General features: G+C 44.1%; 3 protein-coding genes across 7 annotated transcripts; 2 read left to right on the top strand and 1 right to left on the bottom strand.

The window, feature by feature from the left end:
• Positions 1 to 906: 906 nt before the first annotated feature.
• hsd17b1 (hydroxysteroid (17-beta) dehydrogenase 1) lies at positions 907 to 9,804 on the top strand. Of its 3 annotated transcripts, none has more exons than XM_019866496.1 (8): positions 907 to 1,046; positions 1,609 to 1,709; positions 7,373 to 7,760; positions 8,005 to 8,166; positions 8,420 to 8,599; positions 8,908 to 9,001; positions 9,073 to 9,256; positions 9,412 to 9,804. In XM_019866496.1, the coding sequence occupies exons 3-8, from the start codon at positions 7,571 to 7,573 to the stop codon at positions 9,565 to 9,567; spliced, it is 966 nt and encodes a 321-aa protein (XP_019722055.1). In that variant the 5' UTR covers positions 907 to 1,046; positions 1,609 to 1,709; positions 7,373 to 7,570; the 3' UTR covers positions 9,568 to 9,804. The 3 variants fall into 3 exon arrangements, with proteins under 3 accessions (XP_019722055.1, XP_019722057.1, XP_019722056.1); XM_019866498.1 differs by having other exon boundaries at positions 908 to 1,046; positions 7,663 to 7,760; XM_019866497.1 differs by lacking the exons at positions 907 to 1,046; positions 1,609 to 1,709 and having other exon boundaries at positions 6,911 to 7,760.
• A 676-nt stretch (positions 9,805 to 10,480) lies between these two features.
• LOC109513814 (coenzyme Q-binding protein COQ10 homolog, mitochondrial) lies at positions 10,481 to 13,584 on the top strand. Of its 2 annotated transcripts, XM_019866500.1 has the most exons (6): positions 10,481 to 10,712; positions 11,440 to 11,592; positions 12,169 to 12,361; positions 12,496 to 12,597; positions 12,857 to 12,931; positions 13,334 to 13,584. In XM_019866500.1, the coding sequence occupies exons 1-6, from the start codon at positions 10,609 to 10,611 to the stop codon at positions 13,409 to 13,411; spliced, it is 705 nt and encodes a 234-aa protein (XP_019722059.1). In that variant the 5' UTR covers positions 10,481 to 10,608; the 3' UTR covers positions 13,412 to 13,584. The 2 variants fall into 2 exon arrangements, with proteins under 2 accessions (XP_019722059.1, XP_019722058.1); XM_019866499.1 differs by lacking the exon at positions 13,334 to 13,584 and having other exon boundaries at positions 12,857 to 13,182.
• Positions 13,585 to 13,783: 199 nt separating this feature from the next.
• Positions 13,784 to 24,272, bottom strand: mylk5 (myosin, light chain kinase 5). Of its 2 annotated transcripts, XM_019866493.1 has the most exons (17): positions 23,983 to 24,272; positions 22,412 to 22,555; positions 21,665 to 21,817; positions 21,378 to 21,545; positions 20,353 to 20,388; positions 19,915 to 20,042; positions 19,504 to 19,657; positions 19,122 to 19,421; positions 18,859 to 18,964; positions 18,380 to 18,583; positions 17,507 to 17,724; positions 16,830 to 16,953; positions 15,832 to 15,984; positions 15,617 to 15,746; positions 15,112 to 15,199; positions 14,887 to 15,027; positions 13,784 to 14,166 (listed from the first exon to the last, which is right to left on the bottom strand). In XM_019866493.1, exons 1-17 carry the CDS (start codon positions 24,086 to 24,088, stop codon positions 13,955 to 13,957), a joined length of 2,565 nt encoding a protein of 854 aa, XP_019722052.1. In that variant the 5' UTR covers positions 24,089 to 24,272; the 3' UTR covers positions 13,784 to 13,954. The 2 variants fall into 2 exon arrangements, with proteins under 2 accessions (XP_019722052.1, XP_019722053.1); XM_019866494.1 differs by lacking the exons at positions 21,378 to 21,545; positions 21,665 to 21,817; positions 22,412 to 22,555; positions 23,983 to 24,272 and having other exon boundaries at positions 18,859 to 18,965; positions 19,120 to 19,421; positions 20,353 to 21,035.
• Positions 24,273 to 24,485: the final 213 nt, after the last annotated feature.

The raw sequence follows: 24,485 nt of genomic DNA, 5'->3' as shown, positions 1-24,485 counted from the left end.
CCATCCATCCATTTTCTGATCCACTTATCCTCACGAAGGTCGCGGGGCATGCTGGAGCCTATCGCAGCTGCCTTCGGACAGTAGGCCGGAGCCGGAATCGAACCCTGCACCTCTGCACTGTGAGGCGCTAACCAGTTGCCCACCGAGCCGCCCGGGGTACGAACATTTTTGTCCAATTTTATCCCCTCTACGAATGACCTGGCAATTCCGTTTCTAGTCTAAAAACTTCACAGGAACTAATCACAGTAAGAATAATAAATCAATACAAAATTTTGTATCACAGGCCCGCAATTCTCAGAGATAAAGCTCTTTTCATCCGACAACATCCCATGATCTCAATCCAACATTCAGGAAAGGAAAAATTGAAAAATAAAATAAAATATGGCCTTTGAGTACAAAAAATGCCCACCCTGCGGTAAGATCCTAACAAAAGGCTCATTTTAGCCAGTCAGAGATCTGAAGGATTTTTTTCCCCTCGTGGATTGATGTTATAAATTGGAGTTTACTATCGTTCTGTCTTCCGTCTGGCCAGAATTGACATTTTCCAATTTTCCTCGGGTTAAAACACATACTGTATCAGTTTGGAATGGAAATATCCATGGCCTGATGCTCGTTATGTAACAGGCTGCCATATGATGACATGATCTGCTCTGAAAAATTTCCCATGCACGCAACTCTTCGGAATGGCTTTTGCATACTGTGAACTCATCATAAATCACTTACCAGCATTCATCACGGCCCGATAACAACTCTTAATGGCATCTGCCAAATAAACTTCAATTTTCGCCGAGAAGCCCTTATGTAATTCTCAGCAGGTTTGATTAATTGACAAGATGCCCCAGATGGCCATTCCCTGATATTTCTTCAAAACCTTTGCTCCCTGGATTTAAAAATCCCAAAACGGATTTTTTTTTCCCCCCGTCTCCCATAAGGATGTCGAAGAAGTCGCCGTGACCTCCTTGGACTCACGAGAACCAATGTCAGCTCATCTTCCAATAACTCTCCAAGACAGCGGGTCGCAATGTTTGGCCCGAAAGAGGACAAAGGTGGCATAACGTTGTCATCCATCTCGCGGGCAATAAAATGAAAATAAATAGGCGAGCACTGTGTTGACAGAATAGGGAGTCGTGCGTGATAAGCACGTATGTGGGCCCTTGATGAGCCTTTTATGAGGAAGTGATGTGAAAAGGTGATAAGAGCCAGATGGTCCTTGGGAATGTTTTGAATGCATCTTCCACTCGGTAGGGTGGGGGTGAAGGTTGTGTAAATGAGCCAACTTACATAATCGAGCTCTCCAACTACTGTGCGACACAGAGGCCTGAAACTACTTGTTGACATCATTTATGAGCAACGTGACAGCAGTGGACATGAATTACGATTGACGTACATTTTTTTTTTTTTTTTTTTTTGCCACTCAGATGCAAATTGAAACCATTAGTCAGGATGGGACTTATTTGCGAGCATCTAATAAATGTGTTGATTCGCTTCTTAATGGTAGTGGAGCTTGTGTGTCGTTCATGGGTAGCAGCCTTACGAAAAACACTTGACTGCATTATTCAGTTTTTTTTTTGTGGACTTTTGAATTGTAAATGCAGTCTTTTATTTCAGGGTATGTCTGCCTCGTTTGGTTCTCGTTTCCACCTGCTCTAGTCAACCGGGTTGCCTGTGTCTACCAATCAGCTCCCTCCAGCTGCTCGTGTCTGACGCAAGTATGTCTCATCTCGTGTCATCATTTATTATTATTTTCTTTTTAGTTCCATGCTTTCTTTCACTCTGTCTTGACTCATTGTCGTTGATACAAGTCACATTCCACTTGGCGTGTCATGCTTCCTATAGTGCAGTCCACTTTGAATTTTACTTTTTTGAATATTACCGTGGCGGAGGTCGTAAACAAAATGGGAAATATTGACTGGCGCAGTTCAGCGCTTTCCAATCGATGTCCCAAAAACAACCCTGCGTCATAAGAAACCAAAACAATGACAACCATCGGGACTGCGCCAGCAATGAAGACAGGTAACATTTCTGTTTGGGCGGAGTGCGAGACAACTATTTAGTGGAGGTAATGACGAGGATAAGCCATGGACCGTGAGAGCGTGGGACTCTCCGGGCTAGCGGCCCAGAGCGGCTGACAAAGGACTTTATCGGAATATGATCTAAATGCATCCGTGGTGTCGGAGAAGAATAAAAGCCGCTCGGTCATTGTGTTCTCCGCTCGGGTGAACTGAAAGCTCAGGAATGAAAGTACAGCGGTGGCATGGAGGAAGTGGATTCCGTTCACAGTATTGTCAAGAGTAGTCCCCTCCCCACTGCCTAATAAAATAAGAAGTATTTATATGGAATTTAGTGAGCATCTTGCATAACGAACGATGACGTGCGAACGAAAAAAAAAATCGATTGCCGTTGTCGAAAAGCAAACATTTTTAATAGCCGTCCCGAGATATTATACATTGTGTCCAAAGATTACCCTTCCTAATACAATCGTGTTTGTTGTGTTTTAATGATTCAAAACGTTTGTTTGCTTGTAAGAACATTGAGCTCGATAACAGTACGTTCTGAATCAACCAACAAAAAAAAAAAAGCATCTGACATCTGGATTTTGGCTTGTTTTCCAAAGGCTTCACCCCCCCAACCCCACTGCTTCCCTTTCCTTGCCAGGTTTTAGACCAAAGGATGTCAATGGTTTGTGAATTTCTTCGAGAATCTTTTATGATGAAGGGCTACATCTATAAATAAACTCGGCTTGACCAGACTAAGCACTACACCACTCGCATAGCAACACTGCACAATGAAAACAGACATGAAGACGGACCCCGTCGTGGCAGTAGGAGAGTAAAAATATAAGAGACTCATTAGACTCAATCCAGTTGATCACCTTGTCAGCATTGACCTACTTTGTGAGCCTTCCATTAGCTCATCAAGTCGGTTTTCGAGTGCCAGTGAGAAAACAGGATGAGTCTTTGCATATCTAGAAATAGATTTGGGAACACGTGTGAACGAAAAATGCCGCCAATTGTCGGCTTGTTTTCAGGAGCATACTGCATCTGCATACTTAAGTATTCGTTTGGCCGGTTGTAAACATACAGTAACCGGGCAACCGCCCGGGAGATGGGTGGAGTAATGCTGATTCAACGTGTGCAAGAGGACAAGAATGTAAAGTGTGAAGGACTATCTTGGGGGGATGGTGGGGGACTTGGCAGGAGAAAAAAAGAACTAATGCAAAATAGTGCAAAGATCTGATAAGTTCCCAGTGAAAAACAACCCGGCTTCTCTTCTTGGCAAACTGGTTGAAATGCCATCGCGACTGAGTCACAAGCCGAGCCACCACAACACACCTCGCTTCACCTCGTGAGGCGCATGATTGTCTGCCTTGTGCCAGTTGCCACTTCACGGGTTGAAAACGCAGACCTGTTTGGTCTAAAACTGGAGTTCCTCAAACCAGGTCGCCTTAAATTGTGAGTCTGCAACCACAATGTCTCTCTTCAGTTTCCTCAAAATAGGAATCCATGAGCTAAAAGTCTTCCTAAAGAGGACCAAAAATGGAAACTGGCCAAAAACAGTACGCCATTCTTTGTGCACTCCCTTTGAAAGTTTGAATTTGAAGTGTCAAGCAGGCCACTCACATGGCAGCGCAGAACAGAGGCCAATTGGATTTAACCATTTCATGCCCCAATAATGACAACCTGTAACCTGACAACATGATAAACTGTCCACTGTAGTGACCGCTGTCCCTGAAAAGCTTAATGCTACCCACGTTGGTTCCTTGATTTGTTTGTATTTAAAAAAAAAAAACAGCTCCCTTTGAAGCTAAATGAGCGTTAGCATCACAAAGGCCGGTTGCTGGAGCAGGAACAGGAAACACTTTTGAGTATTCATGTAATAGACAAAAGAGCATGCTTCCCATGTTGTTCATATACTCTATTTCCCGGGGCTTGTAGGATTTATAAACAAACTGGTTCTGTGGAATGCTGAATGCGGCAGGTTAAAGGAAGCGCCCCGAGGGTTCCAAATGACGTCGAGACCACTGAATAAAACCCTAACCTCAAATGTCGACCCATATATCAAAATGCCTGGGAAGATATAAGGAAAAGGGAATTTGGCAACCCGTTTTGGGGGAACGGTCAACATTTAGGTTTCAGGAAATCCGATTTTCGAGATTTGAAGCCAAAAAAAGAGGCTGACCGTGAACTTTCTGCGTGTTCAGGGTCCATTCAGACTTTCCACAAGTCTTCTCCTGTTTCACCCAGTGATGATTATAGCAGGAAGCGACAAAGCCCAATGCGCCCCTGCCGTTGAACCGTTGACTCCTCAGTCAATTTTCTTCATGAAACATGCCGTGTGTGGAAGACCAACTCACCAACGAGGGAGGGATCTCACACGATCCTCACAGGAACATATCTGTTAATGCCTTTTGCAGTGGTGCGGCCATTTTCGATTTTTACCATCAACATCTCGTGAAGGGGCAGCCTCAAACTCAAAGTCTGACGGTTTGTTTTGGAAATGAGGCTCAGGAGCCGCAGGGAACTCTGGTGGCTCATGCGTACAGTCGTGAAAAAGAAAAATCCCTGGAGGGATACCTGTAAAAACAGAGTTAAGACTGTTAAAAAAATATGGACAGACTCCAGGTTTTGCAGGATTTCTGGCCTCTTGTAGGGAGCAAAAACACGAACCGAACATAGAGTTGAGACGTAAGGCGAGACGAGGTCATAAACTCTGCCAACTCACGATAAATACTCATGGGAAACGCTGATTTGTTGTTCCGGGGTCAAACCTACATACAATGCGGCGTAAATTATGCAGTACATCAATTCAGCCATATGTAAAGGGAGGGCTCTGGTATCATCGACCACGTCTTTTTAATCCTTTCATGCACCCTGTAACCTGATAACATGATAAGCTGTCCACTCTAGTGACCGCTGTCCCTGAAAGGGTTAAATGATGACGTTGGGATGAAGGTAAGTTTTATTTTTGGAGAATGTTCCAGTCGGCTGGTGCAGAAAACTGAATAGAAGCTTGACTGAAAATAAGGGGTGGTTAAAAGTGTTGAAATCGAGAGTGTGGGTGGTGGTATGCATGGTGAGCAGAGAGCCAAGATCGGCTTTTCTGGACATGGTTTTCTTCAGGCTTCTGATTGGCGCAGATGACCTTAGGTGTTTCCAGTCTTACCTGTCACTGAACAGCCTTTGAATGTGATTTGGTATAGATCAAGGATGCCCATTACGCCGATCGCGATCGACCGGTAGATCGCGGACTGGTCCCAAGTCGATCGCGAGGGATGTAGGGGAGAAAAAAACAAACAAACAAACAAACAACCATTTGTGTGTCTTTGTGCATGTTAGTAAGATATGTTTTTTGTGTTAATGTACACTGCACCCTAATCATCCTATCGCTCTCATTTTCACCAAAAGTATTAAAAAAATAAAATAAAGCTAGTAAATCTTTAACCTACGGTGGCGCGTGACCTGCATCACCGGACGTTTTTAGCGCTCAGCAGTCTGCAATTGCAGCTTGTGATCGGAGCTGTTGCGCTATATCTTTTATCGTTATCATGATTCTCATTCAGAGTTTGTTTTGTGTACAATTCACCGAGGGCACGGGCAAAGAATAGGAATCTACAGGGCAGAGGGAGGCACCTTAAAACGGTACGTGGGAGCTACGATAGTTAACAGGCTGTCATTAGTTGCGTCTTGGACTCAGGACACACTTCAATTCCGATTACAGAACACGCCTCATAATGGTCATATTCACTACCCCGCCTCCCTTCATCTCGATAACCACATGTTGGGAATTTCTCCATTGTGAGACAAATAAAGGTTTTCTTATCTTTTCTTATCTTAGGCTCAACACATCTTCATCTCTTTAACTTGGACATTTCACTCGGACATCCTGTCTCGTCTTCCCACTTGGAAGCGCCTCCGCAGTATTACAAACCTCACATTGTGTCCCGCCACACCACGCGCTCACTTCATTTGGCCGCCTTTAAATAGCACTTCTCTCCAACGTGACCCGCCGGCTTCCAGAGGCGCTGCGCATGGCCTGACACTGGGTAGATGTCGGTATGCGTAAGTCACTCCCTCAATACTCCGAATGCTTCTGTTTTAACCCCAACCTGATGCCTCACATTCCTAACAAACAGTTCCTGAATGACTTCCCGGGAGTTGAGAAGTTTTAACGCTTCTACAGGACGTGTTGATAGAGTATTTCCAGACCTCCACTTGGCCCTTACTAGGCCGTGAGGGATTTAATTGACGAAATGTAGTAATCAACTCCGGGTGATTGTTTCAATATTCTATGGTTCAGGCTTCACTGTTAAAAGTGAATGTTGAAACTGACTTTTTCCACTTAAGTCTTTTTTTTTTTCGACAAATCAGTTGAAAGAAGTATCATCACATCATGTTGGCGTGCCAATGCCGCATGAAGTCAAGAAAAATAAAAGCGACTCAAGGCTTAACATAACACATGATGTGCCAATTTTAGTTACAAAAAAAAAAAATCATCAGGTAAACAAGTCAATGACACCTTAGTTTCCCTTAATCATTTAGTGAAACCGAACAGCTATGACAGGTATGCCGACTGTTTTTCTTTTGAACTGGTTCGCGCCTCCTGTCAAGCAGGCATGTGAGGCATGCGTTACCCATTAAAACATAAAACAATTACTGCTCCTCTGGTGTGTTTGTACCAGTCGAGCGCTTTTGTTGTCAACTACAATGCACCGTAGGGATGTGCAATTCCTTTGTACTTACCAAAAAAAAACGCTCTTACATAAAGGAGCACATTTGAGGTCTTTTTCTTCTTCTGTATTGCCCCGAGAATGTTGTGTGCAACTGTTTTAAGTGGTAATATTACGAATGTTAATCTCTGGTTTGTAAACCAGTCCAAAAAAACAAAACAAAACAAAACAAAACAACAACAATAAAAACTTTGTGTTAATCCGCTGATAATGCTGCTGGGCATATTTTTAAACTGAGATTTGAATCGAGAAACTCAGAACTGTAAGGCACATGTAACATCCATGTGGAGTCGCCTCGATATTTACTCTATCCAACACAAGTAATCTTTGTTTCCTGTCAAGAATTCAAAACAGTTCCCACTCGGTGACGGTGTGAATGCGAGAATGAATAGTTGCTATTCTCTCAGGTCAGATGCAATAGACTCCAGCTACCCACGAACCCGAACAGGATGAATTGAAAGCGATCAAATTCCCCAATCAATTAACTTTGCCTTGGATAGGCTGGAAATAGTGTTTCAGAAATGGAACTTTGCAATGGTTTATCAAAAACAAAAGCAAAAATAATAACCGCATCACTCTCTGACACTACCTTGGCCCCCATCAACTCGACCTATCTTGTTTTTTGTTCAATGGAACTCTCAACAGGAAGCGTCCTTTCACTGTGGGGATGTTTCATGATATTCTGCTGCCCCCTTCTGGACTTTAAGATACCATCACGGCTATTAGCCTCCCCCAGTTCTTTACAGTCACAAAATCAAGTCCTGGACTTCCCATACTCAACATGAAAAACACACCGGCAACAAGGACGTGGGAATGTAATGGGAGGACTGCAGGTGTCAGATAATGGGAAGATGTTTGGGGATGAAGCGGCCTTGGTGGGGGGGGACGATAGATGGGGAAAGACAACCTTCACTTGTCTCTCATAACGTTGGCAGCATGGACAAGAAAGTGGTGTTGATCACCGGCTGTTCATCCGGCATCGGCCTCAGCCTGGCGGTCCGGTTGGCTTCGGACCCGGAACAAACATTTAAAGGTGAATGGCAATTTATCTTTCAAGGGAATGTAGGGATAGCTCGGTACGCTAGTGGTTAGCCTGTCTGCCTTGCAGTTCTAATATTCACAGTTCGAATCTCAGAATCCGGCTGCATATCTCGACTGTGATCTTCCTGTGTAGAGTTTGATGTTCTTCCTTCGCTTGAATGTGTTTTCTTCTGGTACCGACTTCCTTCCACAAACATGCATCATCCGATCAACGCTTCTTTGCCTGTGTTTCCAAGTATACGCCACCATGAGGAACCTGGCCAAGAAGGAGCGTCTCCTGGAGAGCGTCAAAGGCCTGCACAAGGACACGCTGGATGTTCTTCAGATGGACGTCACGGACCGCCAGTCTATCCTAGACGCCAGGGACAAGGTTGCCGAGAAGCGAGTGGACATTCTCGGTGCGTTCTTGGTGGTGTGGCTACACTGGAATCTCCCCGTTCAAAACAGTCGAGGAATTCGGAATCTGAAGTCAATAACAGACTACGACGGCATTCATCGTCCTTAACGTTATGCTGTTGTTTTGACTATTCATGGTTTATTTATATGCAGCTGTGATGGTGTATCTGTATTAAGTGTTTCTTTTTCTGTCGACTGAAGTGCTCCCTGAGTCTGTCTTTTTTAATAAGTGACTCATCTAATTGTTTCTTTCAGTCTGTAACGCCGGTGTGGGTTTGATGGGTCCACTGGAGGCTCACTCTCTGGACTCCATGAAGCAAATTCTAGAAGTCAACCTTCTGGGCACCATCCAGACCATCAAGGCCTTCCTGCCCGGGATGAAGGCTCAGCGTAATGGTCGTATCCTGGTCACAGGCAGCATTGGAGGCCTTCACGGTGAGAACACGCAAATCGGACTCTCAGTCTGAATTAGTTTGGTGTTTTCAAACCTTTATTGATTCGAAGCACATACTTAAATTATTCCTGTAGCTTCTTGGGCCAAGGAACTATGTTAAAGTGAGTTCAGAAGCTTCGTTTAGACAAACGTGTTGCTTTGTCGCCATTGTGTAGGATCTTGCTACCAAGGAATGATGTTGAAGTGAGTTGAGGCGCTTCGTTATGCTGAAAAGTCATCATTTCCTGGATCAGTTGTTCTGAATCACTTATCTAGTTCATAAACAAATGGTCACTGTCTTGTCTCACAGGCCTGCCCTTCAACGTGCTCTACTGCGCCAGCAAGTTCGCCATCGAGGGCGCGTGCGAGAGTTTAGCCGTTCTCCTGCAACATTTCAACATCTAGTCAGTCCCCAGAACATCTTGAATCGTTACGTCATCCTCAGGAAGCTGATTAATGAACATCTATGCTTCAGTGTCAGCCTGATCGAGTGCGGCCCTGTTAACACCAACTTCCTGGTCAACCTGACGAAGGCGGAGCTTGGCGATCCGTCCCTGCAGCATGTGGACGCGCGCACGTTGGGCCTGTATGAGAGATACCTGCATCATTGCAGTTATGTCTTCCAGAACGCAGCGCAGGACACAGAGGACATCGTAAAGGTAAAGTGTTAAAAAAATTATTGATTGCAACCAATTCACGCTCAGATGGCTCTCCTTTAGGTGGCGTGCAAGTCTAGATATGTAAAAAGATGACTCTTGAGCTGCGAATGTCTGTTGAACACTATCAACAGTGACTCAGCCCTTTTTTTCGCCAGGTATTTTTGGATGCCATGCAGTCACCCAGCCCGGCCTTCAGATACTTCACCAGCGGGGCGGTGCCCCCTCTGACCGAGCTGAAGGTGACGCAGCCGGACGGCCTGCGGTACATCAGCGCCATGAGCAAACTCATCTTCTCGCCCGATGAGCAGTGACCTCTGTGCTTTGTTCATTTTGTCAATTTGCATTTGGGGGAAATGAAGTTGACTCACCGTTGTTGGGCAACCTGAAAGCAAGTTCCCCGAAGGCAATAGCGGATAGTAAACATTACATTTTTTCTTGGAAATACTAATCAATGATAACATTTAGAAAAGGTATAGAAATCAGTTTTGGTGTGCTGAATATTTGAATGTACTTTTTGTTTTTGAGTAAAGTTATTTGATTATGTGGTATTTTCTTTTTTTTATATATATATATATTATGCCTCGCTATGAAGTATACTTGAGTGTAGCTGAGCCCAGTAGAAGCAAAGTCCACTTTTATCACGCGGCACACACACAACTTCCCGTCATGCGTTTCCTCAAAGCCACACTGTTGGTCAGTTGATCAAAACACGTTTTTAAAATTCTTTCAATTTTTTTTTTTTAAGTACATGACCTACATAATCCAAACATTTACTTAATTCTTCAAAGATTATCAACAGTTTGGGGGGTTGGGGATGGAAATTAATCTCCAAAATAAACACCTTTTTTTCCTAAAGTCTTGTGAGAACACCGATTTCACAATTCGGTTACATTATTAAAATTAAATTGGGTTCTTTTTTATGACCACAATAATATATATTTTCCACAATTTTTGAGATGCAACCTTTTCAGCTGTGATAATTGTAAATTATTATTAGTATTCGTTGGAGAGTGTAATGTAATTACTACAATTATTGATGAATTAAAACCAGAATAATGCATGTGTGAAGTAGTTAAAAAAAAAATCAAACGATTGTGACGTCTAGTGCTCATGAAACTGTTGCGTCATTATTCGTCATCTAATGATTCATTTGGAGTCAAATAAAAAAATATGAAAAGCTACCAGCCTCGCGCTGTGATTGGCCACGACAGGATGACGTCAGGATAGTGAAGGGCGGTCCCATTCTGAAGTTGTAAAAAGAGCCGGTTGGCGATGGGAACGTTGACCAAAATACCTTGGGGGAAACCTGATATAGTTTGATTTTTTTTTCTTTTAATCGATAGGCAACGGTAATGTCCCACAAGTCAACTCAACGGCTCGTCGGGACTCTTTTGGATGTACTTAAAGTCCACTCGAACAAGTTTATTCGGGGAAACTCCAAACGAGGAAATGCCAGGTGAGCACACAAAAAGGAACAGCGATGGTAGTTTTGACTGAAATATCCTCAAATTCGATCATTTATTGTTGCTATGTATTTTTTTCAGCTCTCTTGATTGATGTTGCTTGCGCCACAACAATGTCATTTACAAATATCTTTAGTATAATATACTCTATGATACCGTATCACAATAGAAAGGTTTGTCAGTGAGGTTCCAGGACCGATGTCACATATGAATTTTCTGGATCAGACAATAAACAAGGACGTCTGACAAAAAGGCCCTGTGACATTTGCTTCATCCAGTGTGCGAGAAGAGGCGAGAGTTGTGGCAGGTCAACTCGCAACTGCTTCACCATGGCATGAGCATCCCAAAAGATCATGAGTCAAGGATAAAATCATGCTGGCTCAACCTCATTACTTCATTTATAATTTTTCCCAAACTCAAGAGAGTCAATAAGGGGTCATATTTTGAAGAAGTGGACAACATGATGGCTGTGAACTGGAGAGGCTCCCTGAAGAATCCCTACAGGAGTCCATGATGGCAGGGGCGGCTCCAGTGTGATTAACTTGCAGAGGAAAATTTGTAGTGTGTCGTTTGGATTTAAAATATGACATCGATCCTGGGAGTTTTCTGACACACATCAGGAGTTGTAATTTCAAAAATTTAAAATGACATCTCTGTACTATACAAATTGATCGCATAGCACACCCACCTTTTGATTGGAATATTCTCTTTTCTGTCAAGACACGTTTCTCCTGGTGGGTTCCTGACGTTAAGGAGGACCACCCTGCCTCAGTACGCCTCCTTCCCCATCGACACACCCTATCGCACCTTCATCAACTTGGCTGCGCCCAGCGCTCGCCGCAGAACCGAGTACGCCGAGAGCCGGACCTTAGGGTGAGTGACTCGTGGTTCGCTCTGAGATGAACACCGTTGCCTTGTGTATAGAGAAAAAAAAAATCACTCATGTCTTTTGATTTTGAGTAGATGTAATGAGTTGAGAAGAAAAAAAATAATGAATAAAGGCATTTGAACATGATACGTTATTATGGCTGTAATGGTAGTGCAACAGTTTTAAACTAAACAAGAACAATCTTTTATAGTGTATTAGCGGTGCAGTATAAAGTGACCGTGCAAACAAACCGATAACATTTCATTTTTGGCAATATTCCATCGTGAATAAGTCATGCTAGCAATCTAGCTGCCTTAGCATGCAACCGTGGACATTCGTTAGTGAGATGATGGGGAATATATATATTTTTTTGTGCGGGGACATTGGGGGCGATGGAAGAGTGAAGTGAAGCCACATTCAAATCACAAATTCAGGACTGCAAAGCCTGCCTTATGTCAGTTTATGACCTTTAAAAAACCAACAAAATAATAAAAATCTCATCTTTTCCACCCGAAATAATCAGCTGAAAATGATGTGATCATCTTGGAGAACTCTAATTGTGAGCATTGTTGTGTTTCCAGGTACACGCCGGAGCAAATGTTCGATGTGGTGTCCAACGTGGAGCGGTACCCTCACTTTGTGCCCTGGTGCAAGAGCTCTCGCATTATCAGAGGCCAGGGCGGCGCCGTCCGAGCCGAGCTGGAGATCGGATTCCCGCCTGTGCTGGAGCGTTACACCTCCGTTGTCACCGTTGTCCCCAACCAACAAGTCAGAGTGAGTTGCAAAAATATTGCATTTCCCCTTAATAACATTGTTCATTTAAATGCTCTTTTGTGAGAATATGACATCTTAATACTTTCCACAACTGTTGAGAAACATCCCTTGAATGGGTCTTTGTTATCCAACAGGCCTTGTGTACCGACGGGTCCCTCTTCAACCATCTTGAGACAATCTGGAGGTTTGAGCCAGGACCCGAAGACATACCGGACTCTTGCAAAGTGCATTTCTATGTAAGTCTATTCACATATGATCATTTCATTGTTCGGCCTTGGTGGAGGTCTTCCCTCGACTGAGTGTTTTTATCAAGGGATGCCTGAACAGGAGCGTTTCCGTTGTCCTTCTAAATTTAGCAGCGATTAGCTGCTGTCCTTGCCTGCTGAAAATAACTTTACATGTGCATCCTGGAAGTGGTTGCCTTTCAGTGAAGTGGCATCTTGGGTGAAAAAAAAATTATTAGCTAACATCAGTGGCCCTGCCTTCATGCTACAGGTGTCTTTTGAGCTCAAGTCACTGCTTCATTCTCGGCTGGCCAGCCTCTTCTTTGACGAGGTGGTCAAGCAAATGGTCGGCGCCTTCGAGTCACGTGCAGCCATGCTCTTCGGACACCAGCAGGAGGCGACCCTGAGGCGGCGGTTTACGTGACCCCGCTAACACACACACACATACACACACAAAGCTATACAGTAGTTTCATGTTGAATAATTGTGTATTTATTCATCACTATTTTATTTATCTTGGCTCGTTTGTGCTTGTTTGTGCATATTTTATTTCTGATGGTTTTTATTTGTTCACTTCTACTTTTTTTTTAAATTAAAATCTTTTAAAATGACTTATCTTGCTGCTTATTTGTTTAAAATTATTTCAATCCACCCATCCATCCATTTTCAGATCCGCTTTGTCCTCACAGGGGGTGCTGGAGCCTATCCAAGCTGTCTTCGGGCAGTAGGTGGGGGGGTCAAGCAAATGGTCGGCGCCTTCGAGTCACGTGCAGCCATGCTCTTCGGACACCAGCAGGAGGCGACCCTGAGGCGGCGGTTTACGTGACCCCGCTAACACACACACACATACACACACAAAGCTATACAGTAGTTTCATGTTGAATAATTGTGTATTTATTCATCACTATTTTATTTATCTTGGCTCGTTTGTGCTTGTTTGTGCATATTTTATTTCTGATGGTTTTTATTTGTTCACTTCTACTTTTTTTTTAAATTAAAATCTTTTAAAATGACTTATCTTGCTGCTTATTTGTTTAAAATTATTTCAATCCACCCATCCATCCATTTTCAGATCCGCTTTGTCCTCACAGGGGGTGCTGGAGCCTATCCAAGCTGTCTTCGGGCAGTAGGTGGGGGGACACCCTGAACCGGTTGCCAGCCAATCGCAGGGCCAATTATTGAAATAAAACTTAAGTTCGTCCGTAAAAATGTCGTTTAAGTAAGAATGTAGTTTAATTTCCGAACAAAATTCTACAACTGTAATTTCTTCAGCAATTTCATTTCTATTAAAAAGCTTTTTAAAAATGTTTCAGCAGTATATTTAAAAAGATGCTGTCGCATGAGGGATGTGGACTGTATAAAACAAAATCTAGTCTGAATCTCGGACAACGAGCGACGCCGAGCAAGAGGTCTCTCCGTGGTCATTGGTGGCTTTGCAGGTGTAAATATTGGAATCTTGTAGGCTCGTTTCGGCGAGGATTAGCGTGCAGCGGCCATCGTCCTCATACTCAATCCGGACGGTTGGAGACTCCTCCACGGGTTCCTCTCCGCACAGCCAAACCACATCTGGGTCGGGATATCCTAAATTCAACGAAGATAATAAAACTCGTCCAATTGAAACAACACACGTGAGTCAATTACAGGTATGGGTCTGCCATTCATCATCATCATTTACAAGCACTATTTACTAGTTAGGAGTGATAGGCAAGAACAAATTGTGAGTTTATTTAATCAATGATTTAGCTCATAACCCAACACAAATAGTAACGTAACTTTCCTGTACAATTCCGATTTGGTATTTTTGTATCAGCTAGCTGACAACAAACTGTTAACTGCGTTTTTTTGGTACACTTGTGATAATTCTAACATTGCGAGCTAGCGAGTTGCTTGTGACTCAAGGATAACTTAACCATTTTATTCTCGTGCCGTTGCTTTCGAATTAAATTTCTGCTTTAGCCATATTATTTATGTTTAATCCTCGCTATATATATTATATTTTTTAAAATAATTGACTAGCGATGCTAAGTAGCTAGCTGGACTACACTCTAAGTTGCCCATCGTCAATTGCATCGAAAAAGCTGACCAAAAGCGGTTATTTTTCACCTTCCGGCAGGACAAAATTTCCGACTGAGGTACATGTTTTCACAATCACAAAACTAACATACCTGTTTTCAGGTACAGCAAAGGCTAACTTCCAACCAAGTCGCATATTTTTTGCAATCATCAAAGACAGTTTTGTCACATTTGTTTGTTCACATTTACGCGAAAAGACGGCTTTTAAAGCATTACTGTAGCGCTTACCCATGAGGTGACAGTCGAGGTGAGCACTGGCCCCTATGAACACTGTCTGGTCCTGCAGGGTCTTGGTGAAGCATGGGGGTCCCTGCATCTTGCGCTCTAATGAGAGCAGGGCGTCTTCCGTCTCTGGTGTCATGGGGCATTCTGAGCCAGGAAGGAAAGAAGGAAGAATTGATGTGAAACAGCTGATGAGAAAATAAATATTGAGCTATCCAGATCATCCGTCACCTTCTGGGGCGCTGGTGGGAGAACAAGTGCTGTCCCCTTTGCTTAGTAAAGCCATTCTCTTCAACGCCAGCATGGCCTTGCCTGCTTTCTGTTGAGCACAAGTAAAATGATGACATGGTAATGTAAATATCATTAGCTAATTTAATGTAGCCTATGCGATTAGTTACAACAAATTGTAATCCCTGAGCGGGTGGTCAAGGATCGACACAGTGCACTTTCAATCACTATATTGAACAACATACACATACAGTATACACAAGTGCCTTCTTTGACAACCTGTTGATTGCCTCAACGGACAGCGTCCCTCAATACACAAGTTGGCTAACGGTTCAGCCAATTAACAGCTGACCCTACATTCTCACTCGGTGACTTCCACACATGCCTTCAACGTCACAGATACTATGGTGTTGAACAAACGCAGATAGGTTTGCATCATATGCACGAAGCCGCGAAATACACATTAATAATAAAATGAATGTCTCCCATAATAACATTTGTCGTTTACCTTCCATTTCTGCCTGGCAAGAAAGCGCTTCATCTTCTCCTTGGGAAGACTCTTGGTGGAGGCCTGGGTTCCCGAGTCGAACGCCGCCATCCACGCGTGAGCCAGGGCATCTTCGCAGGACATGCGTTGTCTAGGAGACGGACACAGGAAAAGACTGCACTGTTAGGTACACCTACACACTATAGGATGCACCAAGTAAAGTGTCTGGAGATCACCTGGGATCTTTCTCAAGCAAGGAGCTGATGAAAAGTTTGGCCTGGTCAGTTATGTCCTCAAAGCTCTCCTCGTCAAACTCCCAGTGGGCCGCCGTTACCAAGGCCAGCGTGTCAGCGTCGCTGCTTCCCTGGAAGGGCGACTCGCCGCTTAGTCTGCAAATACAGTACACAGCATGGAGAGACAGGCAGAGGAATGTGTAAATGCAAATTTATCATGTGTCCACTTGGTGGCAATAACAAGTCTAGGCTGGTTTTGTGAAGTTAATCGTGCAGGTAAGATGCAGAAAAGGCTGTTGTATTTTAGAAAGGGGAAAAAGAGAAAGGAACAATTAAAAGAAACAACACTGAAATGAAAAGGAAGAAAGAGAACAAAAAAAAACTGATAAAAACAATGAGAAAGAAAAAAGAAATTAAACAAGGTGGAGAAAATGATAAAATAAATAAAAACAACAAAAAGAAAGGGGGAAAACACAACGGTAAAAGAACACGAAAAGAAATAAGTGACAAAGAAAAATGTAAAAACAAAAAGAAGCGAGGAAAAATAACAGAAAAACAAGGGGAAAATAAGAGGAAAAATAGGGAAATTTAAATTCATATGTAATTATGCCTTGTTTCATTGGCCAATTTCTATTTGGGGAAAAAAAATCACCTAATCCATATTTTCACTGTTTTAAAATAGATCATTTATGAAGTCTAGAAAATACAAATGTAATATTCATATCATATTTGACCAAAATAAAGAAGAATAAAATCATCTCGACCATATATTTCCCCTTTGTTTTCTTACATAATTTTTTTTCTTTCAAATCATCGATGAAAATAAAATCGATCCATTGTACTTGTACAATAATCTGTTTTGGCCTTGCTCTAAGACGGTGCAGGAATGCGACATCCTGTATGTGTCCAAAGGTCGCCCACTATCACTCAACTTCTCGTGTTGAGCTTTGCATCTAAGAGTGAGAACGGAACGGGGTCACGGCCAAATGCTGCCCACTTACAATATGTAGCAGATGACACCGATGCTCCACATATCTGTGGCCAAGCAAACAGGCTCGTAGTTGATCACCTCAGGGGCCACAAACTCCGGGGTCCCCTGCATCACCCGCAGATCAGTCTTGCCATCTGTCAAATATTAAAAAAACCAACATATCATGGAAATTTTAGCTATTCACTTCATCTTCGGAGTGCCTGCCTTCCCATCTAGTGTGAAATTAACCAAGTAAATCTTCAGGAGCTACCTTTCATAGGGCTACTTTCCCCCTATCGTATGGTAACCAAAGCTCATTGGCCTCGCAGAACAAAGGGGTGGGGAAATTTGCCCGAGACAGAACCCCAAAACCGAGTATGGTTCAGGGACTGAACGACTAAATATTTTTTGCAGTCGACAGTCGTAGAATGAAAGTGCAATCAAAGTCGATTATCGGCAGCAGATGAGCTAATGGAAATCCTCTGTAAATTGGCCAATTTGAAAACAAAATGCCAAACACATATGATTAGTCGACTTAAGTAAAATAAATTCAACTTTCCAACTTGGTTGACAGCCTTAAAAAAAGTATTTTCACAATTCCAGTGGGATTGGGATTGAGCCCTGGCGTGACTAACAAAAAGGAATTGACTTCGAGAAAAAGCCCCAGTATGTCTCCTCAGGTGCAGCTGATGGCGTGAACCAACATACCGAGTTGGGTAGCTAATCCGAAGTCAATGATCTTGACAGCGGTGCCGCTGGTGTCGACACACACGATGTTCTCAGGTTTGAGGTCCAAGTGGACGATGAGCTGCCGATGCATAAAGGAGACGCCCTGCAGGATTTGCTGCATGTAGCGCACGCTGGCCGGCTCCGTGTGCTCGAAGTTGTCGTCCACAATGCGCTCGAAGAGTTCCCCGCCTGCGATGCTGCACACAATCACTGTTTCATTGTGCATGCTTTGAGGGTGTAAATGAAGGAGCCCCAAATGTTTCTTCATTTGCTTTTCAACCGTTCATTAAAAAATTAATTGAAATAAAATTTATTGAATGGCGGCACGGTGTTCAACTGGTTAGCACGTCGGCCTCACAGTGCAGAGGTGCAGGGTTTGATTCCGGCTCCGGCCTTCCTGTGTGGAGTTTGCATGTTCTCCCCGTGCCTGTGTGGGTTTTATCCGGGTACTCCGGTTTCCTCCCACATTCCAAAAACATGCATGGCAGGTTGATTGGGCACTCCAAATTATCCCGAGGTGTGAGTGTGAAGTGTGAGTGCGAATGGTTGTTCGTGTGCCCTGCGATTGGCTGGCAACCAGTTCAGGGTGTACGCCGCCGAATGCCCGAAGACAGCTGGGATAGGCTCCAGCACGCCTGCGACCCTCGTGAGGATAAGCGGATCAGAAAATGGATGGATGGATAATTCATCGACATCTGAACACACTTCTCATGATTCATTCAAAAAAATTAGCCCGAAGTATTACTCAAAAGATGGTTGGCCGAGTTTAAGTCACCCCTGACCTTTAATTCGTGCCGGTGAACCTAATGAAGCGGTCAAAGATGTGTATAAAAGTAGTGCAACTGTACTTACAACTCCATGACCATGACTATGTCGGGCTTGTGGTCATAGGCAGCCAGGCAGCGGACCAACTTAGGATGGTGGAGCTTGTTCATCAGCTCGATCTCGTTGCGGGCCGCCTCCCTCTCTTTGTTGCGTCGGCCTTTGTAAAACTTTCCGGCGCACACACGGCCGCTCATTCGATGCTTCAGCTTGAACACCAGGCCAAACTTACCCCTGGCGAAGTGGACAATGGACAAAAGTATTCAGGGACATGTGTCCTTGACAAGATGGGGTCAATTAATCACAGAGTTTTGTATAGTGCGGGGTCACTGTAAACAGTTCCAGTACGAACTGCTTAATAATTGATCATGAGGTGTCTCAGTACTTTTGTCCGCAAGTGTACACTGTAGCAAAAGGAAAAAAAGGGTAGAACTATGCCTCCGCATTTCTACCCTTGGCTTAAAATGAGCCCGCATACGCACCAAAAAAAAAAAAAAAAAAAAACTCACATGCCAAGCTTCTCCTGAACATCGTAGTGATCTGTGACTTTGTGCGTGCAATCGATAGAAACGAAGGCCTCGGGGCTCTCCACTTCCTCATGTGCTTCCTCAGAATCTGGAATGATGGCGGTTTGCTATTTGTACGATTTATTTGGAGAAACGCACTTGCTGTTTTGCAAGTTTCAATTCTGATCAGAGAAATGAACCAAAGCGACTTGAGAAAAACGAGAATACAAACAATCATAAGCATACATTTATATAAAAGCGCTCACCCTTATGGTCCATGCTGACCCCAGGCGATGCTGGTCCGGGCTCACTGACCCCCACTGTGTTGTAGGCCCTAACTCGGAAGCAGTACTCCTCCCCGGGCTGCAGGCCGCTGCACACCCGGTACGACGTGCTCGTACACTGGGCTGTGAGCTCACTCCATTCCCGGCCCTCGGGTCGGACCTCCACAACGTAGCCCAGCACGGCACTCCCCCCGTCGTAGCAGGGCCCTGACCAGGACAGCACGAAACTCCCGGGGGACACCAGGGAGACCAGAGGACAGGAGGCGGGAGGCTGCGGCCTGTCTGGTGAGCAGGACATTCACTGACATTGCTGCACTTTTTGCGATGTGGGTGTTTTGTTTTTTGTGCATGTGTGCATCCTTACCTATGACGGAGAGTGTGAGTGTGTGCTGGGCCGAGCTCTTACGGTCCTTGACCACGACAGTGTAGCGGCCCGTGTGCTGTGCTCCGGCCTCGGCCAAGACCAACGTGCTGCTCTGGTCCGAGTTCTCTGTCCAAACTTCAGGACTGTCCACTATCTGCGAGATAGTCACCCAAAACAAACAACATGCGCAATCGTCAATACATGCATACATCGCTCACATTCCACGAGAGGTCATCGGGGTTGCAGCCGGAAGTTACCCAGTTATACTTCATTGTCTGAACTTGATTATGAATATATCTTTTGTTCATCTATGCAGAACAATTAAATGCTGTTCTATGTGATTGCAGGAAGGACAATAAAATCGGATCCACCGGTTGCCGTTCATGCAGCACGACCATAACGTCACAGCACCTGCTCCTTGTTCCGGATCCAGCAGGACACCACAGGGGGGCTGCCGGTAAATCCACATGTGACGCGTGCCGGGTGTCCCGCCCTGGCCTCCACGAAGTGAGGCGGGTTCTCCAAGTGCAACATTGGACCTGCCCGGGCGAGTGACAGATGTGTCAGGTAGATAAATTTTTTTTTTTTATCAGAACACACAAAACAGGTACTACTGGGACAATAATCAATATAAGTTGCTTGTCAACTCTGTAGCTCTTACATTTTTATTTTATAAAGATATTTGTGTGGTTCAACAACCATCCTCTTGTTGACGCGGTCAGCGCCCCGAGGCTTTTATGCATTTATTACCGTACACACCCATGAATAAAATTCGTTGCGCATATTGAGTACAAGGAAGCACAACAAGTCATAGCAGAAGGAGTAGAAAGCAATGAATAACAATCTTACGTGTTCCTGAGTTGGCTCTTTTCTTCGGAATGACCTCTGCAAGGGAAAGGCAAGATGCTTTTTGAAAAGAAGGGATGGTGGAGGTGTGGCATAGTCGCGTTGACTTCCCTATATGGGACTTGTAATCTTTCGTTCCTTGACATCTCTGCATTGTGTGGCGCTCACACAAGCACCGGAGATGATGCCGTTTCCTGTTTTTGCTCCCACAAGACATTTGCTCAAGTGTCAAGGAGTCCATTTTTGGAGGACCCCTGGAAATGGTCAAAATGATCCTCATTGGGTTATTTTTGTTGGGGTCTCGTCATGCCTTCGTAAATTATATGCTGTTCAGCAAAACAACTCTTGGGAGCTAAAAAAAAAAAAACCTTCCAGAGGGTGCCATTGAGTCAAAATATTTGCTTCTATGCAAATAGACTGTCTTTTTGAGACTTTTTTCCCCCCATGGGTTTACTAAAAATAGAAAAATCAAACAAAGTTTCATGCAGCTAATAACTGCCTTCAAGGGCTTAGTATTCAAGAAAATCCAGAGATCATTATGGAGGAAAATTGTGTTGTGAAATGGTGTTGAGACTTTTTTTGTGGGTCTCCCTGAACAGATATGTAAAACAATGTTCATGTTGCAAAGTAAAACTGCCTTCAAAGGCTGAATGTCCCCCCCAAAAAATTCTGGAGAGCCCCCCCCACCCCCAAGCCAATACGTTTGAGCTAAGATTTTTTTCTGTCTTTGGGGAATGAGGTTTTTTTTTTTTTTTTTTTTTGCAGCTCTGCTCATAATAGATATGCATACCAAAACTCTTGTCCAATGAGACCGCCCTGAAGGCCTGAATTAAAAAAAAAAAATCATTCTAGAGGGTGCAAGTCAATCTCTTCAAACCAAAATAGCAGACTTCCTGTTTCTTTTTTGGCATCTCGTCCCAGGACTTTTTTGTGGGTCCCATCTTGGTAGGCATGACAACCAAAGTGAAGGTTGTTCAGCTGAACCGGCTTTGCGGACTGAATTATCAACAACCCCATAAAATCGTGACCTCGTGACGAAGAGACTGGACTCTGCGGATCAGAGCTGTTCGGTGAGGTGCCAGTGGATCCTCTGGAGTTGTGCTGACCCTCCCGAGGAGGCTGAAGCGGCTTCCCACTTCCCATAATGCTCTTATTTACATGAGCTCGACTCCGCATGCTACAAATAGTTTCAAAGTCTGTTGACAGAAAGCGGTCATATAAGATAAGAGTTGAATAATTTGACAAGACAACAAGTACTGTACAATAGATGACAACAACGCTGTTCATATCGGGATGCTTCCTCATTGGTCCTCACCTGTAACAAACACGGCGGCACAGCAAGAAGTCTTCCCTGCCGTGTTTTCCGCCACGCAGGTGTACGCGCCAGCATCCTCTGGCAGGCACTCGCGCACAACCAAGCTTACGTTGTCACCGTCCAGTGTGGGGATTCCGAAACGGGCTACCTCACCTGCCATTTAGGAACGAGCGAAGGATGGTCAAATGTTCGGAAGCAGGAGTCCATGTTTCTTTATGGTGAGGGAAGAAGCCTATTAATAACCGATTGCTTTTCTATGAATTGATCACGTGTTTCTGCCCTTTCTGCCCATCCGTTCTCCTGGGAAATCCCCTCAGGTTTCTGCCAGCTACCGCGAGTTCTGCCTTAGCATGTTTGCCTGTCCCCATTGGCTCTGTTGTGCATTTTGGGACAACAATGGCGCGAGCATTACACGACCGAGCCCCTTCTGAATCGTCAACGACTCTTTATCGGGTCTTTTGACCATATCTGCGTTGACTTCCTTTGCGTTTTCAGCCATGGCTTCTCCAGACTTGAAAGCGGATTTAGTATCTGTTTCGATTCCCTCTCCCGCCAATATTTTGGAATCATTTTTCAACAGCCAAGCGTGAAACCTGATCATTTTGAACACATTGAGATGATGGAGGCCAAGTCGACTGCGGTAAAAGTTCTGTTTTGTTTTTTAAGACCAATACTTTGATGGATTACTTTTTATCGCGCCTATCTATTTCCGTTTTTTGGCAGCCATCGCTTTGTGTCAATCCTCACCGTTGTGCAACCATGTGACTTTGACGGGTCGAGTCCCGGAGAGGACGGCACCGAGGGTGATATCCTCACCCTCATCCACGTAGCAGTCCTGCAGCGGCTGCATGAAGACAGGCGGGTCGGTGCGCTGGCGAGGGGGAGGGACTTCTGGACAGGACGCAAAGCAGAGGATGTCAATATAACCGTTTACTGTACATACCTGCAGATTATGCGAAATAGTTGCCTCGTGCTGTACCGTGTTAAAGCACATCGGTAAAACCTCAAACCGAGGCTCGCTATTATTTAGGAAGTTCAACACGTGAAATTTAAGTTAAAGTCACCGTTTACTCCATTCTATGGCGAGCTCTAGGGAAAAGCAGCACTATTTCATGTGAGCTCACTATTTGGCAAGCGGCACCTCACCATTTTTTTTTTTTTTAATCAAATGAGTCATTCCTGCTTTTTAACAGAAACTAATTATTAACCATCGATAAACCATTTACAGGACACCGCACGCCCAGCTATTTAGCTGCAAGAAACGCCGAATCAACCGTCAACAATAAGCGATGTCAACACATAACACTCGTGTTATGCGTTGACCTTTTCAGCATAGTTGCGAGGGGTTTGTCGGCAGCGTCTTTGACGCTTCGTTGACATCGGGACTATATCACTTTCAAGGCTGAAGGGAGCACTTTGACTCAACTTGTCGCTGCTTTGAACAAAAATAACACTACTAAGAGCACTTTTAGGGAAGATATGTGCAGAGACGTGTCGAGGAAACACACACGGAACGGGAATGTGTAAGGTCATGAAGGCGTGGGGTGGCCAAAATGTTACATTGTGAAACAAATGCTCATTATTCATACAACTGTTGGATCACTACTCTGTATTAAATATGAAAGATGGGGAAGGGAAAGAAAAACAGTGCCATCTGCTGCCCATAATACATAAGAGGTGTCCACTGGGGTGCTCTATAGGGTTTGAGTCTGTCGATTGATTTGACTATCGAAAACCTCTGTATTTAATACATATTTAAAAAAAATAATAATAAAGTAAAACCAGAAAACGTCTCAGTTTGTTGCCCAAAATGGCAGAGTATGGGTCCCCAGACTTCTCTTTAGCAGGTAAATTGCTTGCTCAGAAGGGTTTAACAGAGGACTAACTTGGCCTGTCTAATACCTTACACTTATTGTCCCCGCTGCTCTGTATTAAATATAATATAGAAAGCAAAAAAAAAAAAAACTGTGACATCTGGTGCTCATAGTGTCCACATACTTCTCCTTTTTGGCAGGTAAAATGCTTGCTCTATTGGGATTAAGTCTGGAGACTGACTTGTCCTGTGTAAAATATTCCACTTACTGAGTTTTAAGTCTGCAGAAAACCTGAAGTATGAGTACTTGGAAATGATAGGTCACATTTCATTGCTGTACGATCAATTTAATGTCATCATCCTATGAGCTGACGATACATCTGTCAACCTCTGAGTTCATTTTGCTGCTCCCTCAAAGCCATGATGTCATTGAGGCGAAGTACCAATATGCTCACACTTATTTCAAGGCCTTTCCTCCAAGAAAACAATCAAGCAGCGTCCTCACCCGCATCTGCCGTCACTCTATCGTTGCTTCTCGGTACATTCCCAGACTTGATTTGCATCCTGAAGGTGGACACATAGCGCCGCTGTCCTCCCGCGTCCACGCTCATGATGACTGCTTCCTCTTGTGGTCTGCTTGAATTTAAATTCTCATTTCCCCAGCCCGGTAGTTGACTTCCTGTCTTCTCGAGGTCGACGTGTGACAAAACTAAGCCGGCTCACAGTCGCTCCTCATACCCTCCTTACTGACTCCACCCTCCAACCAGGGGCGCAACCACCAACCTGCACGCTGCAAACACCTTATCTGCACTCAAAAGCCCTTTCAGCATATAAACAAGAGGTGGAGATTTATCTAGAGCCGGCCAGGCAAAGGTCTCATTATGCTTGTTTGTTTCACTCATTTGCTGTGGCTCACTTTATCAAGCAGAAAAGTGTGTTGGTGGCTTGTTGGGTGTGTTAGAATCATCACCCACCTGTGGAATGTAAAAGCTGTGAAAGACTCATAAA

Source organism: Hippocampus comes, unplaced genomic scaffold, assembly GCF_001891065.2.
Source record: "Hippocampus comes isolate QL1 unplaced genomic scaffold, H_comes_QL1_v1.1 scaffold99, whole genome shotgun sequence".
NCBI classification, from domain to species: Eukaryota; Metazoa; Chordata; class Actinopteri; order Syngnathiformes; family Syngnathidae; genus Hippocampus; species Hippocampus comes.
The sequence above is the reverse complement of the archived record's forward strand: the minus strand, read 5'-3'. Positions and strand labels throughout refer to the sequence as shown.

Excerpts from the sequence above, each read along its gene's own strand:
- hsd17b1 (XM_019866496.1), top strand. The coding sequence starts at position 7,571 with ATGGGAAGATGTTTGGGGATGAAGCGGCCTTGGTGGGGGGGGACGATA. Across the intron at positions 9,002-9,072 it reads CTGCAACATTTCAACATCTA|TGTCAGCCTGATCGAGTGCG; the intron begins GTCAGTCCCCAG and ends TCTATGCTTCAG. Across the intron at positions 9,257-9,411 it reads ACACAGAGGACATCGTAAAG|GTATTTTTGGATGCCATGCA; the intron begins GTAAAGTGTTAA and ends TTTTTTCGCCAG.
- LOC109513814 (XM_019866500.1), top strand. The coding sequence starts at position 10,609 with ATGTCCCACAAGTCAACTCAACGGCTCGTCGGGACTCTTTTGGATGTA. Across the intron at positions 12,362-12,495 it reads TCCCCAACCAACAAGTCAGA|GCCTTGTGTACCGACGGGTC; the intron begins GTGAGTTGCAAA and ends GTTATCCAACAG. Across the intron at positions 12,598-12,856 it reads CTTGCAAAGTGCATTTCTAT|GTGTCTTTTGAGCTCAAGTC; the intron begins GTAAGTCTATTC and ends TTCATGCTACAG.
- mylk5 (XM_019866493.1), bottom strand. The coding sequence starts at position 24,088 with ATGAGCGTGGACGCGGGAGGACAGCGGCGCTATGTGTCCACCTTCAGG. Across the intron at positions 21,546-21,664 it reads TGCCGCCGTGTTTGTTACAG|ACTTTGAAACTATTTGTAGC; the intron begins GTGAGGACCAAT and ends TTCTGTCAACAG. Across the intron at positions 19,658-19,914 it reads GGATCCGGAACAAGGAGCAG|ATAGTGGACAGTCCTGAAGT; the intron begins GTGCTGTGACGT and ends ACTATCTCGCAG.